Source organism: Acipenser ruthenus, chromosome 27 (genome assembly GCF_902713425.1).
Source record: "Acipenser ruthenus chromosome 27, fAciRut3.2 maternal haplotype, whole genome shotgun sequence".
NCBI lineage: Eukaryota > Metazoa > Chordata > Actinopteri > Acipenseriformes > Acipenseridae > Acipenser > Acipenser ruthenus.
In genome coordinates, this window is record NC_081215.1 from 21,495,125 (window position 1) to 21,511,599 (window position 16,475).

General features: G+C 37.0%; 1 protein-coding gene across 1 annotated transcript; it reads right to left on the reverse strand.

Annotated features, from left to right (window-relative positions):
• Window positions 1-10,696: 10,696 nt before the first annotated feature.
• LOC117431929 (ras association domain-containing protein 10-like) lies at window positions 10,697-14,653 on the reverse strand. Its single transcript, XM_034053211.3, has one exon. It carries the CDS (start codon window positions 14,249-14,251, stop codon window positions 12,875-12,877), a length of 1,377 nt encoding a protein of 458 aa, XP_033909102.3. The 5' UTR covers window positions 14,252-14,653; the 3' UTR covers window positions 10,697-12,874.
• Window positions 14,654-16,475: the final 1,822 nt, after the last annotated feature.

Sequence of the window (16,475 nt, forward strand, 5' to 3'; positions counted from 1 at the left end):
ACGAGATAATAATGGCAAAACTCCCCTTTAGCTAATAGAATAATTGTCATAATTAGACTTTATGATTTCAAATTCTAACTGATAAACACTTGATAGTCTCCTGTATGTAGAGAATACTGCAGTGAAAAAGAACGTAGGTTGTTTTTTTTTTTTACTTAAATATTACGATTATGAAGCTCCACGCACTGGCTTGTGATGCAGAATGTAATGTAACCCTAGTTCACCCAGTTATGGTGAGTGACCTCTTCAAAATGAGGGCTGTCTAAACAGATTGGACATGACACATCAACACCTTGATTAGTCAAGCTAACGAAACAAGAACCTCTAATCCCCTAGACCTGTGAACCTGCATCAGCACAGAAAAAGCTGTTGACTGAATAGACTGTGGTTTGGAGAGTCAACCACAGAGAGGGACACCCCATGCTTCGTATTACAAGTCTTTTGAAAGTACCTTACATACTATATATATATATATATATATATATATATATATATATATATATATATATATATATATATATAACTTTGCTTTAATGTTTACGTGAAAGCTGATTCTTACTTCATTAGCTGTCAGAAAAATGCACATGCATCAGCTTTAGACTGGTAAATCAAATTAAAAACATTAGTTGCTGTCAGCAGAGATTTTAATGCAGTTTTATAGGAAGACTGTACAGTTTGTAAAGCTGTACAGAAATAGGGATAATTTATGATTCCTAATCCTCAAGTATATTTAGGATGCATGGTCTAGGCTTTGCAATAACAAAACAAGTCTTGGTTGTGTTTAATATTATGCTCTCTGTGGATTAATAATTGAGTCGCTTATACATATTTGTTACTGTGCTACTTGGTAGGCAGAGCCGTCGCAGTACGAAACTGAGAATTTAATGCAGCCATTAGCAGGTGATTTTGTATTTGAGAACCATTTACATGAGAACTTTAATTAGAACACTTTAATGTTCTTGGCCCCATACTGTTAAATTGTTTTTCCACTGTGTTCATGAGTAGTTTGCATTTTGAGAGATTACATTAAAGATCCTTGTACAGTAGAAAGCTCTGAAATACAGATGTGTATTTTTACAGTGCCCTCCTGGTTAGAATTCACTTGTTCTGATTTATTGGTTAAGGGTGTTTTCTCTAATCAGGTGGTAATTTTATTATTATTTCTTTTTGTCTGTTTATTTAAGACCCAATTGATATTGAATATATAATCGTCATTGAAGCTGTTCTAATTTTCTCTGAACAAGAAGAGTTATGATAAGATTTCTTCCTGTGAATTGCGAATGTTATGATATTGTACCTGGGGCCCTGGGCTGCTATTAGCAGGAGAGAATGCTGCATCTCTTTCAAATAGTAAACAAGAAACCTTTTTTATGTCTCTTTATTTAAAAGAATATAGAAACCTGTTTTTGTTTTGAAAGATTCAATAGTGGCTAAGTTCATAGATCTCTCTGACATTTATAAATCCATAAAACCTGACCCTGTATGGCCTCTGGCTAATTCACACACTACGAAGAAGGGCATGGCACACATATCCTTATGATAACACTGCAGATTAGCTCAATCCCAGTCTGGATTATTTCTATCAAGACTTTTCAAAACAGGCAGAACCAGGAGACAAATACTTGTTGCATCACTGACACCTAGTACATTGTCAGTGTTGCATCGTAACACAAAACTGAGAAATGCTGCACTCTGACGTGTATTCAGCTTGATGGGCTGGTGCTAAGTATGGTAGGCAGGACAAGGTGAAATAGACCTCGTATAACTGATGAACTTTGAACAGTCAGGGAGTGCATGTGTTGATCAAGACCATGCAAAGAGAAGTTTTACAGCCCAGCAGGTCTTCTTCAAGCCTGTTCCTCCCTGTCATTAACCTTTAGTGAGATTTATGAGCTTTGCCTGTAGTGAACATGCTCATATACTTCCCACTTGCCAGTGTTCGCTGATGAAGCATATATGAGATAAAGGGGCTCTACAGTGTGATGCTACTGTATTGTCCTTTTATAAATTATATATATATATATATATATATATATATATATATATATATATATATATATATATATATATATATATATATATATATATACACACACACACACACACATACATCTGAACTGTAGTACCTTTGCACATTAATCTAATTGCCAACTCAAGGCATAGAATGGACCTGAAAATATAATGACTGTAATTGCAAGTTTATTACAAGTTATTTACTGGCAGATGTTTTAGCATCAATATAGAATTGGAAGAAAGTTCTGTGCCCGCTGCAGATTCAAAGCGTAATTTACCTTGCTGCACTTGCAAGACATTAATCCCACAACACAACACACACACACACACCCTGTATCAAATTCAGTTCTTCAGTCCTGTTTTCACCAAACTAATTTTGTGCAACATTAATGCATCCATCCAGTGTCATCCATACTTTTTTTTTTTTTCCAACACAGAAAAGATAAAACACAATTATATTGTATTTAAACAACAGTGTGCATAAAACTGATATGCTTAATATAACTTTCTTTAATTTGTTGCGTTGGTTATGGTTTAGAGAAATTATCAATGCTGTACGGCGGTTTGAATTATTTCTTTCCGTTTAGTAAACAAAGCCATTGTCGCGCAGGGCGTTCTAGTCTGCCTGTTCATGTAGAGGCAGTTCAGACACCTGCTGAAATGCTGTTTACCTTAATGAGGAGCAGAAACCTGCAGGCTATTGCTCTCTTTCAAAAAAGCATGAAATCCAGAAATGCACAATTTGTCAGAGCTGCTGTTCATGGTGAAGTGAGGACTGACACCTGCTCTTTTAAAACTTTGCATTGAGTAAATGTTAAATCTGCGGATCAGGAAGAGTTTGAGTTTTGAATTCATGCCAGATTCAGTTTATGCAATTTCTGTTTTGAGTGACAGGTAAATCCAGCTTCTCAATGGAAGTCTGGCTTTCAACATGAATAGCTAACATGAGAACAGGTCTGTAAAACAATGCATAAAAGACTGTGTCCACTGATATATTTAACAGGTTTTGGGAACATTTTTTTATTTATTTATTTTTTATTTTTATAGATATTGGTAAGCCATATACATTTTTTTTTATGCACATAAGGTCTTAACTGTCAATCTCTTTCACCAGCATGCACAATGCATATTAGCCCAGGGCTTAAAGTCCTGTTCAGTTGTGGAGTCACCTTTTATTTTTTCATGATAATCACTTCCAGGAAACAGCAGAAACATCTGCATCCCCAGGTCGTTAAGCAGTAGTTAAGATATCAAATGTATTTCCTGAACTGCTGACACAATATTTCCACAGTGCTAAGGGTCCAATTCTGACAGGGGTCTGACAGTTAGTTTCCCTTTCCAGAACGCAGCAATCTTTCTCATTATACAGAGTTGATACACTGGCTATTGGTTGTCCTTGTCACTTACACAGTAGATCATTGTATTAAAATGAGAAACTATGGACATGCTAATATTTCCACAAAAGCGTGTAGGTTTAGAACGGCTTTGGTTACAGTAGAAGATTACTGCTAATGTCTTAGAACTGCCATAAGGATGCTGGACAATATATCTAGAATCAAGAATGGGACTTTCTAGTTATGTTAAGTTTTGCTGCTAAGTTTGAAGAGTAGATGGTTTTTTGATGTATATTGGTGTAGTGAGTGGTGAAGATTTCCCATTTGTGTTTAGCCTCCTCTGTCCTTATGTAATTATGTATGCCAAACAGCTATGCTTCAGCTACGACTGCAGCAGTAAGAGATATTGTCCAGACTTACAAACTGTCTGTAATGGTGCCTTGTGACTAACATTTTTTAAACATGTACAGTTGATTTAAAATCAGTCATAATTATAAAAAACAGCTTTCATGGAAAACGTTCCTTGATACTTTTACCCTCTTTATCTGCCTTGCTTCATTGCTGATGGCACTGCGCTAGCCGTTATAAGATAACACATTCTGGTACCAAAGCCATATGTTAAAGGTTATAGCGTACATTACTGTTTTACAATGCAGTCATGAATGCAGCTTTCATCATTCAAAGGCTAGGCTCTGAAGTTTTGAATATCCATGCATGATAAGCCCTTACCTGCTGATGACCCAGATCGCACAGTAGTTTTGAGATAAGGTTCTGCGTTGATGTCTGTGTACCTCAGAGTTGATCTTCATGCTTTGGAATTAAACTGTAATCCTTGTGGTGAAAGCAGGGTCCTTTTTAAAAGGATCTCGGGTTCAGTTATAAATCTCAGGAATGATATTGACTAATCCTCCAACTCTACTAGGTAAAGGTTGGAGATAGCAAGTTGTTATGGATATAAAATATTAAAACTTGGAAGTCTAACCATGAAGTCTGTCTAGTATTACTCCTCACATCCTCTAGGGGCAGAGTGTTGCTTTGGTTAATGGTTACACTTTGATGTTCAAGGTGTACCTGCAGGTCCAACATGATTCTGAGAGCTCTATCTAGGCCACTGTCTAGATGCTTTAAACCTTTGAGTTTTTCAACAGGATTGCTGGAACAGAAAATCACACACATGCCAAGAAGCTTTTTAACTTGGTGGCCAATACAGACATGGCTTGGGTAAAACGTCATAAAGCATAGGATCCCTTATAAAAGTTTAGCAAAGTGTAATAAAGCATAGAAAAAGCATCCTTCATTAAGCCCAGAGAACTGCAAAATTACAGTTGTTTTATAAAAGTTTTATAAGGCATACAGTAGCTAAAGTTTTGTGCAACATGTGTAAATGCTTTGTAAACCATAGACTTGCCATCTGAAATTCCTCAACATAACTAACACATGGCAAAAAGGTTCAGGGCCTGTCCCCTAAGAGTATGCAGTCCTGTGCCTTACATCAATCTGAATGCCAGAGGTTACAATAGCCTCTTCACCGCATCTGGAAAATCACTGCAGCTAGGTATAATCCCTCGTAGACTAACCTCATCATTCTCCAAGATACATAATTCATATGCTCTATTGAAAGATCTTTTTTTAACTTAAAAGTAATATTTTTTTTTTATTATTTTTTTTATAAAGCTTAATAAATGCAGACTTGAAGTCTTGGTTTGACAGAAGTGATTTTTGAGCTTAGAAATTATTGATTTTTTTTTTTTTTTTTAAATAAAAACATTATACTGTGATAATTATGCAAAAGAATGCAGTACACATGCATTTAATTCTTTTGATACATACAGCTATGCAATAAGCGAAATTAGAATATAAACTGGCCCATCAAAAAAATGTATGTTCTATTATTTTTTTTTTCTTTGACTGGGTGTGTTTTTAAAAGTCCCCATTTTGTAAAAATAAAATATATTTTTATACTTCATTTTGCTCCCCATCAAAAGAGCTTGCCATAAACAGTGAAGTGGTGTGTGTTGTCTCTTAATCTGGGTAACCCTTAATATTAATACCATACATATAATATAACAATACATTTTAACTGGTTCAGGACATATTCATCACAGATACAATAACCCTGTCATTGTGCATCACAGCTAATAACAGGCAGCTGGGATGCAAATGTTGGAGATTATGAATCTTTTATTACTGAAGAGTGTGTGGTCTGGTGATATAGGAGACACAATGCGGATAGTTTTTGAATCTGTAAAGGTGAAGAATCAACACAATAATACCTCGTAGGTTATTTATTCAGTGTTTCAAAAGGTAGGTTCTTGTTTTTGGAACAGGCTTTTCTTTTAAGACACCACCTTTACAATCTGCACAAGCTGACCCAATACTGATTACATGAGACGGATTTCCTCTCTGCACAAAGATTTCTAAAACAAATAGCGATATTCTTTAGACACTTTTCATAACTTTCCGTTGAGTACATCAGGGTAACAGAAAGTATAGCTACTTGGAAATCTCCCAAAACTAAATGCATTCAAGTGCCTCCTAGCTTTCCAATAGATTTGAATGCCTTTAAAATGAAAACAGAGAAAGAATGTGCTTTATTGGTTAATTCTGGGAATGTTGTCTTAGGATGCAGATACTACTTGATCCTGTGAGTACAGAATAATCATACAATATTAATGTGCAAATTCATTCTCAATGGTTTAAAGTAATTTAAATGATATACTGCAAAATTACTGTTCTTTACATGAGGGCTGTTTTAGGCTGTAAGGATAATCATTTTGCAGTGCCACATCTTGTTAACAAGAGGGTCCCGAGAGACACAAGCAAAGGCATCCATGTGTTACACCATTCATGCTTTAAATATAGATACTTAACAGACATAATTGGCAACCCCCAATTTATTAAAGCCACCCTCTGTTGTATAGCATGTATGTCAGGATCAGATGACCGCTTGGACTTGTAAACCCATAGCCTGTGAATCCTCTGCCTTCTGGGATTGAATTTCCCATCATGAGAGATTAAAAATGCAACTGAATACATCCTTTCTGACCCTGAATATTGCCGTTCTGCTGTAGAATAGCAACTCTAATTTACTGTCACTGCGGCACTTGAGTACTGATTAGTCATGTGAGCTGTTTTTACCTCTGGGTGATTGAAAAAGCAGCAGTCATTTATAATAAGTCCCCAGCTGTTAAAAATGCTTTATTATTTTATTCAAGCTAGTCTTTGATGTTCTTGAAAGTGATGCTTTTGGCAATTAAATACCAATGGGATTACTGTTCTGTACAGAAAAAAGTAGACCCACTGGTTATTTGCTGTGACTATAAAGAAAACCTAAAGTTATTTTCTTGTTACCAATTACACAACTATGGCATTCAACGTGCAAATTAAATAATGGTGACACTGCACTGCAGGTGTCTTGCATAAACTGATCTGTTTGCTGGATCAAAGGGAAGCATCAGTTAGGTATTCAAAGCATAGCTTGAGTGGGAAAAAGACCTGCTACAGAACATGGGTGAAGATCGGAATGTACTGGTACAGTATCTTATTTGCCTTTAAGTACAGGGTCATGCAGTGCTCACATATGCATCTTCCCTAGTAAATATTTAATGAACGTGTTACTTTGAAATGACACGGATCACTTCTGATCGCTACATGACATGTGCACTTTGGATTCCCTGTGATGCTCATACAGTTGTGTAGAACACGTTTGACCGAGTGTTATAAAAAGCTGGGCATAATATAAAAGTACTGTGAGTCGGTGATTCAAGGGAGTGGGAATTGGAGGAGAACCTGTAGATCCAAATACAGTGAATGAAAGAAAAATAACTACATTTCATATATAAAAAACTTTAAACGTAAAAATAAATAAAGAGTGATAACCATTTTTAGTGGTCATATCGTTTTACGCATTCTCATGCACAGTATTGTCAGCTGAGGTGTTTTGTTATTTTTTTCATATTGTTCTGATATTTGATTGTGTATCGTTCAGAGAGTTTTACTGGGTCAGTGTTTCCTCTGGCATTTACTTCTGCAAGGAATCTGCAGACCGTGAACATTTCCCAACATTGATGTTGGATGGTTGTCATTTTTAGGGTCACTGACTTGTTACTTATTCAGACTACAAATATTTAACTAATGATAACAACTAAACTATTAGTTTTGTTCATTGCTTGAGTTGAGGGATAATTGTAGAGTAAATGTTCTGCACCATTCTTTATGACCTTGTCAGATATAGAAGTTAGGTGAAACCATTAGTTTCTGTGTTGTGTGAGGGTTCTTAAACCAGAGAAACAGGTATACATGTTGGAAACATTACACCCATGTGTTTAATATCTACTTCAGCCGACACCTGTTTTTTTTCTGTTTGTTTTTGTTTTTTTTCCCTGCTCATGGCAGTCATTTTAAAATCAAATATTTTCACTCTGCTCTCAAAGTACAATAAGAACTAATGACTGGTGGTTGCTGGTTTGTTTGTTTTTCACTGAAAATGAATTATCAGTCTTATCAGAAGGAAAATGTAAGTATTTAGCATTGTATGGAATTAGAAATTACAACCCAGGGTATAATAATAGGAAGTCAGTATGATTGTATTAAGGTTCTTGTGCATGATGAAAACAGAAGGGACTCATAATTAAAGACTACACACGTGTTTAATAGTGTATGCAAGCGGAGAAAACTTCCAAGATTAAACAAGCATTAGTGTGCCAGTAAATGTTTTGCAGTCCTATGTATTTAACTGCTGGCCCATTGTGCCTTGCAATGCAAATCTGACTAACTGTGCCCTAGAACATGCTGTATAACAGTTTGAAGGCTATAATGCAGATTAAATAAATGCAATTATTGAAGCTATTCAGCCCGAAGTCTAAACACTGGCTTTAGTATTACAGACAGTAGATAAGGTAATGTTTGACTGAGGCGCTTCCCTGAAGACCCGTAGAACTGAGCTGCTGCCTTGAAATCCATTGTGGATGCTGTACAGATAATGATGTAACCTTGGGAAAGGTTCAGGGAGAAAGACATTGAACCTTCTCCTCTGGAAACCAACACATGTTTGCTTTATTTTACAGTGTCGAGGGATATTTCTTCATAACAGCTTCAGGATTCATTGCCATTATTTATTAATGGATAGTTATTTACAGTTCTAACTGCATCTCCTAAGGGTGTACAACTTTTGTTTTTCCTGAAGTCGATTGCAAGCCATTTAATTACACAGAACGTATGGGTGACTTTCAATAATTAAAGCAAAACTGATTTCAGAGTATACAAGAATGCAGGAAACAACACCACAGAAAAGGTTCGAATCGCTTGTAAAATGTTTACTTGAGTATTGCATGTGAAGGAGCCAATTATTTTGTTTACCAGCATTGTGGTACATTTATGAAGGAGATGGGTAAATCTCTTATGTATTCTGTGTAGCCAGCATGAATCGTGTACAGTAGCAAGGAACGGGTCGGACTGTCTCCAGGGTGATACCTACCAAAAAATACAACTTGTCAATGTGCCTGTTCTGCTACAATTGTTTTACTACAGATTACCCAAATGAGATAATTAAACAGAGTGCTTGCAAGAAAACAGCCGCATGTCTGCATTGGATTTTGATTGAAGTATCTTTTGTTGGTGGTGTTGTTACATAGAAGCCTTTCAAGAGCCGCTTCATTCTATTTAGGTGGCCCTTTAGTTTCTGAACAGCTATGAAATGTACCGCTAACCACAGATTCAGCACCTGTCCAATTGAACTATGAGAAATAATAGCACATACTTGCACAGTGATAATGGACTGCTTTCCTGGGTACAGGCTGACTGCATCTGATTCATGTACCAAGCAGTATGGTTGTGGTGTTAACCCTCAACGTCCAACACCAACTCGGCAGTACAAAGCTATTTCTACAAGAATGGAAATAAGACTCCTATTGGATAGCAGTTTCACCTCCAGGTTTCAATACAGTGTATAGGTAACATGTTCAGGTGTGTCGTTTTAAACTCAGTGAAAGTGGATCCAACTGTTATGCAATGGAACTCTTATGTCCATCCTTGTCTAAAAGAAGAATTCAAGCCTCACTAGTTGTCTGAGATCTGTCAATAGAGATAAGAAGCTAAAATGCAGGTTGGAAGGCAGAACTTGGCAAGGCTCTGTGCTGTCAAAAGGTTAAGTGCTTTTCTTTTCTTAATTTAGTATACACTTCAGGTGGCTAATTTTGTGAGCTGTTCCAGATGTAAGCAGCAGGTGTAAACTGAAGCTTCTCTAGTCTAGATAAGTATGACAGATTTATTCCTCCCTTAGTTTCATTTAAGTCTGTACTAAAACATCCAAAGGTTTAATGAGAACATTTTGCTTTCTTACTAAATAAATTGTTGTATACGTAGCATGATGTCTCTTCTGCAATCATTTGTTATGCCATTGTCGTACCAGCGAGTTAGACTAAAGAAACCTTAGCAAAACTATTAGCAATACCCACAATAGACTGGGAAGAAATATTTCACATAGATATTGATTGACTTGGCAGTGCAATCCTAGCAATAGCGATTAATGGATTAGAAATCAGTGTGTATTGTTTATCTTTTCTAATGTAATCACAATGTTGAAAAATGACAAGTTTTAAAAAGTGGAAACAAAATGAGAATGATGCAGTCATTTAGGCTGAAATAGTATATTAATCATCTGTAGGCAAGCCTAGTCCCCGGCATTGCTTTAATTAAAGCTGTTGAGGATTTTTCTATCTGGGAATCTTATTCCCTGTATTGTAAGTACATGAAACAGGGTTTTCTGTTTTAATCCACAATTTCTCCATCACTAGTTTTGTGTCAGTTAAGATTATAATGGCAAGAAAAAAATGCAGAATAACCTTAATATCACGTAAGCTAATTATGTTGTGTCTTGTACATGTTATTTACAAGCACTGTTATACAAACCTAGTCTACCAGATGGTTGTTATCTCTCCATACGCAGGTGTAGCTCTGCACGGGTCAATGGGGACTTGTACTGAAATCACTTGACAATCAGAACAACGTGGTACTTGTTTTTGTGAAACTGCCAGATGTGCCTGTTTTCACTAAATACCAGTAATGTGAACTTGAACTGCTCTGTGAATGAGACTCATAGATTTTATTATTGCATAGTTCTTTATACTGTGTGTTGTTTTATTGACACAGTGTATAAATTGTTTCATGAATATCAAAACAGTAACAAAGCTATGTAGCAATACTGTTAATATTCCAAGGTAAAGCTTGTAAGAAGCCAACACATGTGTGCCCTTGACTTTTGTTTCTTGTGTGATTGAGTATTTCTGAGGTTGTGGATGATGAACTGTGAATATTAGTAGGATATAACAAAATTGCTGGAAACCAGCAGGTAAGTTTATATACAGTAGAATATAATAAAGACACTAAACTTTATTTCCTTGTTTAAATATTCCAAAGCAAAACGCTGTAAAATATTTTGCTCCTTGGTAATAGTGCTGCATATAGTTTTAGTGGAATCTGTAGTAACTCATAAAAACATACACAATTCAAATTCACACTCTACACCATGGGTCAATCATACACAGTTTGTAAGCTTCTAAGAATGCTATACCTGCAATACTCAACACACTGATATAGTAGCCATGTTAACAGAGATAATTCAAACTGTTTTTCAACTGTTACTTAACAACCATACAGTAACTGAGCAATGACACAGTCTGCACAATTTAATGTTGTTTGTCCAGGCATAATAGCATGCAAGATACAGTATTGTACTTTTAGCAGAGGTGCCACTATTTAGATAAATTCAAAAGAGCCAACTTTGTCAAGACAGTAGGATGTATTTTGGGAACAACTTTGCATCAATATGATATTTTCTATCAAATTTTAACAATATGAGTTTAGATTTAAAAGATGACATTTAACTGCCAGTTGTTTTGTTAAATACAGTCTGAAATATACAGGAGGTTTGAATCTTGTAGTATCATAGTAATGGATTTAGCAGCTGTACTGTATGCCAAAGAATTTCCAAAGGCATGGTTACTTTTGTATTTTCAGTCATTTAATTACCTATTTGTCTCATATACAAATTGGCATGCTGTACATACTGTTCTGTAAGACAGCTTCAGTAGCAATCACCTAATGTGGCTTTACCAGTTGTAGGTGGGGTGCCATGCAACATAAACCTCCCAGCTCAGAAATGCGGAAAATCTGCAGGCAAGTCACATACCTAACAATCTTCCTGGAAACACCTGTAGAGCTTAAATCCAACTGGAGTGACACCCTGATACAGGTAGAACATGAAACACAAAGTTGTGTAGGGCCATAGTATATAACTGATTGATGGATAAGCTGCAGCAGTCTCATTCAAATGCATTTCTTCTTCACATAAAGTTGGCATCACATTGCTGGATCTTTGTAAAAGAGGCCCTTAATTTTTGGGGGATCTTTATGGTGATTTTAGTAAACTGTTGCATAGAAGCATTGATTGCCAGTACCCACACAATGCATAGGGATACAATGTGTTTAAAAGGTCAGTTCCACTGTTCCCATGACTTCTCCTGGCTCTATTCCACAGGTCTTTTTCGTTTACATATTGCACATGTGAGTATTTGACATCTGACACGTGCATCATGTATTGTCAGCCAGCCACCTACAGATTGTGAATAAAACTTAAAGAAACGTTTTAGTACAACAGACACTTTTCATTTTTTTTTTTACTGTTTAAAGTTTTGATCTGATTCTGATACTGTAATGCATCGAATGTCTTCTGTTTGCTAATACTCAATTTTTGCTTAAAGCACAATTGACCCTTCAGATAACCTATAATATACATCATAGACCTTCTCTATGACCTGTTAAACTTGTACATTTGGCATTATAAGTTCCAGGGATCACCGAAGTTGCCCAGAGTAGTCCCGATTTTACTATAATCCCTTTCTTCCAGTTATACCAACAGGTTGTGTCCTGCACACTGATCCAGCATACTAACGAGGTAAAATATCCTGGGCATGCATGCATTGAAACCAATAACTCAGGATTAAAGAACATTTTCTTTTTATTGTTGTTTTCTACAGTATAAACTTACTTTGTTAACAAAACTAAATTTATGTCACTTTAATATATACAGATGCGACATAAGTGTATTTTATTTGCGGTTACAACAACGCAGTCGTTTAAATGATAGATTTTCTTAGTTCTACACATTTGCCATAAGCTTACTCTTGAGTGTGTTACGTGAATCTTTCACAATGCAGCATCGCCTTTAGTTTTTATGTGACTTACGCTACAGAGCAACATTTTGTATGCGCAAAATACCAATTGGGCTGTAGGACAAAACAGCAACTCTGATGCAAGGATATCAGTTCTATATGATATAACGGGTGCACAGGTGACAAAACATGATCAGAGGTCCTGGGCGTAGCACTTTTGCAAAAACTACTAGTAACATTAATCCTTTTAGCAGTGTATTACACGTGCTGTATTTTGGAACAAGAAAGTAACACGTTTGTAGTGTTTTATATATTGCCCCCTGAGCTAATGGGTAAACATTCAAGAAATGAAAATCTTTATACCAAAGATTCGCAGACAGGTGTAGTATCCGAATCCTGACTGTGCATCGAGCTTAACCCTGTGTCTGAGTCCTCGTCGTTTGTGTTGCAGTTTTTTGACAGTCCCCTTGCCTGCTCAACCCAGCCACTGTTTGTGTCCAATGGGGGTAGCATTTCAGTTTCACTTGTTGCAGGGCTGCGGTCCTCAGTATGCTCCTCTGTTTTGTCCGACGCCTCAATATCCATAAAATTCACCTTTTCGAGCAAAACGCGCAACTCTTCCTCCTTTGCATCCCACAGCTCCTGACTAAGATCTAAATCACTTTTAATTGCTTCCAAGTCCGTATTTAATCGGAGCCCGATGTATAGACTAGTGTCTAGTTGAGTTTTTATCCTTTCGTGATCCATAAGCAGCTCGTTATCAGAAGCAATTGGCTCTGATGCTGTTGCAGTTACTGTAATTGCAGATTCGGTCTCTGTCAGGTTGCTGCCTGTGTCCTTGGCAGAGATCTCCTCTTGGCGTCGCTTCATCCACCTCTGGTTTAACTCTTCCTGGATCTCCGCAGTAATCGTGTCCATCAGTGCTTCCTGATCTGTCAATTGCTCTTGCATCTTTATAACTTCCTCGCACCGCCTTGAGTACTCTTCAAACTGTGCAAAAGCCTCCGCCGACTCGTTTTTATCGCCGTCTGCATTCGAGTCAGCCTCCAGGCTGGCATCAACCATGTAGGTGTCTTGCACATAGTTGATCCCATGCATTTTCATTCTGTCAAAGTGAACTTTAGCTTCATACCTCTCGATCTCCCTGTCTAGTTCTTTAATCCTCTGTATCTGTTGGCGGATAGTGTGATCCTGCGATAAAACCAGATGCACTAAAGTTTCCATCTTTTCCCCTGACGTTGTATCCTTGGGTAAAGGCGCTTCTTGTCTTTTCTTGTTGATTTTATCCAGTTTCCTAAACGCTTTCCGGACAATCCGGCGTTGTTTTTCCTGGGACAGAGCCATAGTGGCCCTTGCTGTTCCTTTAAAACCACATGGGCTCTCTTTGCTGAGAACGACTTTTGCCTCTGCGCTCCTGGGTCCGTTGTTGGGTAAAGAAGCTTCATTTTTCACCAACACAAACCTTACGTTTTCTTGCTCCTCTCCCCACGCGCTCCAGAGTCGCAGGATCTTTGTTTTGTTGGGCAAAATCCTCTCAAAGCCTCTCCATTTCTCCACAACACAGTAAGACTCTGGGTACCCTGACAGCATTCGCGCTGATGCCCCTTGCTGGAGGTTGCTGTCCTCCAAAAGCACCTTGACAACATCGGCGCAGGTAGTGCGTCTCGACAGACCCGACACCAGCTTCTCCTCTCTGCAAACCCACACTGAGATCTTGCATTCCCCTAGATCCATTTTTAATCAATATATAAACGGTTGGAACTGTTTCATTAAGTTACTGTCCACGTCTATCGGGTTCTTGCAGCACATGAAACAAATCCACCACTTACTTTCTTAAATGATGCCAAGGTTAGTGTAAAATCGAATACGGACAGCAGTCCTTCATTCATTAAGTGTCTCCAAGAATTACAGAGTACTTCACAGAAGCGTATTCCTACTGGCAGTTCAAACGCTGTGTTCGTTTTATCCTGTTCAGTGCCGTGTATCTCAGGTATGTTGCTAACGCTGTACGCTGTAGCCTGAGAATTGTTGCGTTTCTTCTGTGTCAGAGGTTCACTGCTTTCAAGCCAACCCGCAGCTGTCTCTGCGCACTCACACAGCTTTGCAGTTCTAAGCGCTGCTGGAGTGTTGGTTTTTTTTTTGATCACATGATAGCTTCTTAACAAAAAAGTTCTCAAAAGTTTCTCCAGTAACACCGCCCACCTCACTACAAAAAAAAAAGAAAACAACTACTCAGCAGGCTTAAACACTAAAAAATCAAGTCGATTTCTCCGTATTTATTTAGCCTACTGTATGTAAAAAAAAAAAAAATAGAAGTATGCGCAACCACGCATTTATTTGAGATATTTTGTTGTAAAACTGGCAAAAGCCGAACGGTCTCTGTTAGAAAACTCTTTAATTTACTTTTTGAGTGCGAGATCATGTCAACACATTTATACCATTAGGCATGGATGTTCCAATATAAACCTTTAAATATTTATATGCATGAACACATTTCAATAAACTTAGCTGCATGTGATACGCTTTAGCTATTGTTTTTTTTTTTTTGTAGTTGCTGGTGTTGTTTAAAATTGCTGCAATGTTACAAAATGTATACATTCAGATTATTTAAACACGTTGCTGGAGAGATTCTCTAAAGGTAATGGGATATAATATAATGAAGTGGACTTGAACAGAGAATTCGGTCTTTCAGAGCTTGCTTTCTTAAACCCTATACCGCCTTCGCTCGATTCGAGACGGTCCAATGAAACGCTTCAAACAAAGACCGCCACCAGGCTACTTAAGTGGCAAGAAATCAATTAAAAGACAGACAGACTGCACCCCGGGTTGTATGAACAGAATAGTTCTCTTCATGAATCAAGCACTCATGGTTCCGTTTTTTCTTTGAAATAACAAATAGAGTATACAGCAATTCAAAATTGGTATAACTGTACTGTAATTCAACTTCTACGGTATGTCACATGCGTTGTGTTTGTTTTGAGACGGTAACTAGCAATTGCATAGTCCACCCATTACTCGCCTAAAAGACTGACAGTTTTGCTAAATGATTTGATGAGCGTATTACCTATATTAGGCTAACACTTCCTCGTACTTGTAAAACCTTATACAAATGTTATGTTAATTACACTTTCGCTCACCCTTACTCGCTCCGATACATTGGTTACTTTTTATAGAGAAATGTATGGCAAAAGTGTGTTATTTACCATGTATTATTGTTTTTAACTTTACTATATGGACTGTATGATGAAATCGTATATCCTGTAATTTTAAAATGTTTACCTAGAGTGCTATACTATATTGATAAACAATAAAATACAAAGCTTTAAACCTGTCGATATACAGTATTATAAAGTGAAGCATTCATGTCTAATGTTGGTTTTGTAGCTTAATATAGTGACTTGCGTTTTAGACTGTGTGTGTTCAGTCTATAGTGAGGCAACAGTGTCCTGTTTTTCTGAAAATAAAAACAAAGTATTTATTTTCAGAAAAACAGTTGGTTTTCAAGTTGGATAAGGCACGTTAGATTTGTTTGGACTAAACAAAGCAGAAATGTTACTGAAAGTTGTTACTGGTACTGAAAAGTTGTATCCTTATGGTACTTTTTTCAGTGTAATTTCCAATAAATTAAGCACATTTTAGATTTAGTCGGAATTTAAAAAAAAACAACAAAAGGTTACGATGTATTCTATAATTCAATCAAATTCATGCATCTGAGGACGCCTTTTCAGCTTGCCAGTGTCTTGGGTATGGTGCCCTCTAATGGAGGGAGAGAGAATTTCTGACTGTGCTCTGTTCTAACCACCCACCTGTTTTAAATAGACTGCATTTTGACAGAATGTTCAATACGCACATACATTTGCATGTGTTTTACTATTCTGCCCTCTAGTGGACAAAAACAAAGTAACATTTACATCATCCATTATCTATAACCGCTTAATCCAATGACTTGGCCTAAAGG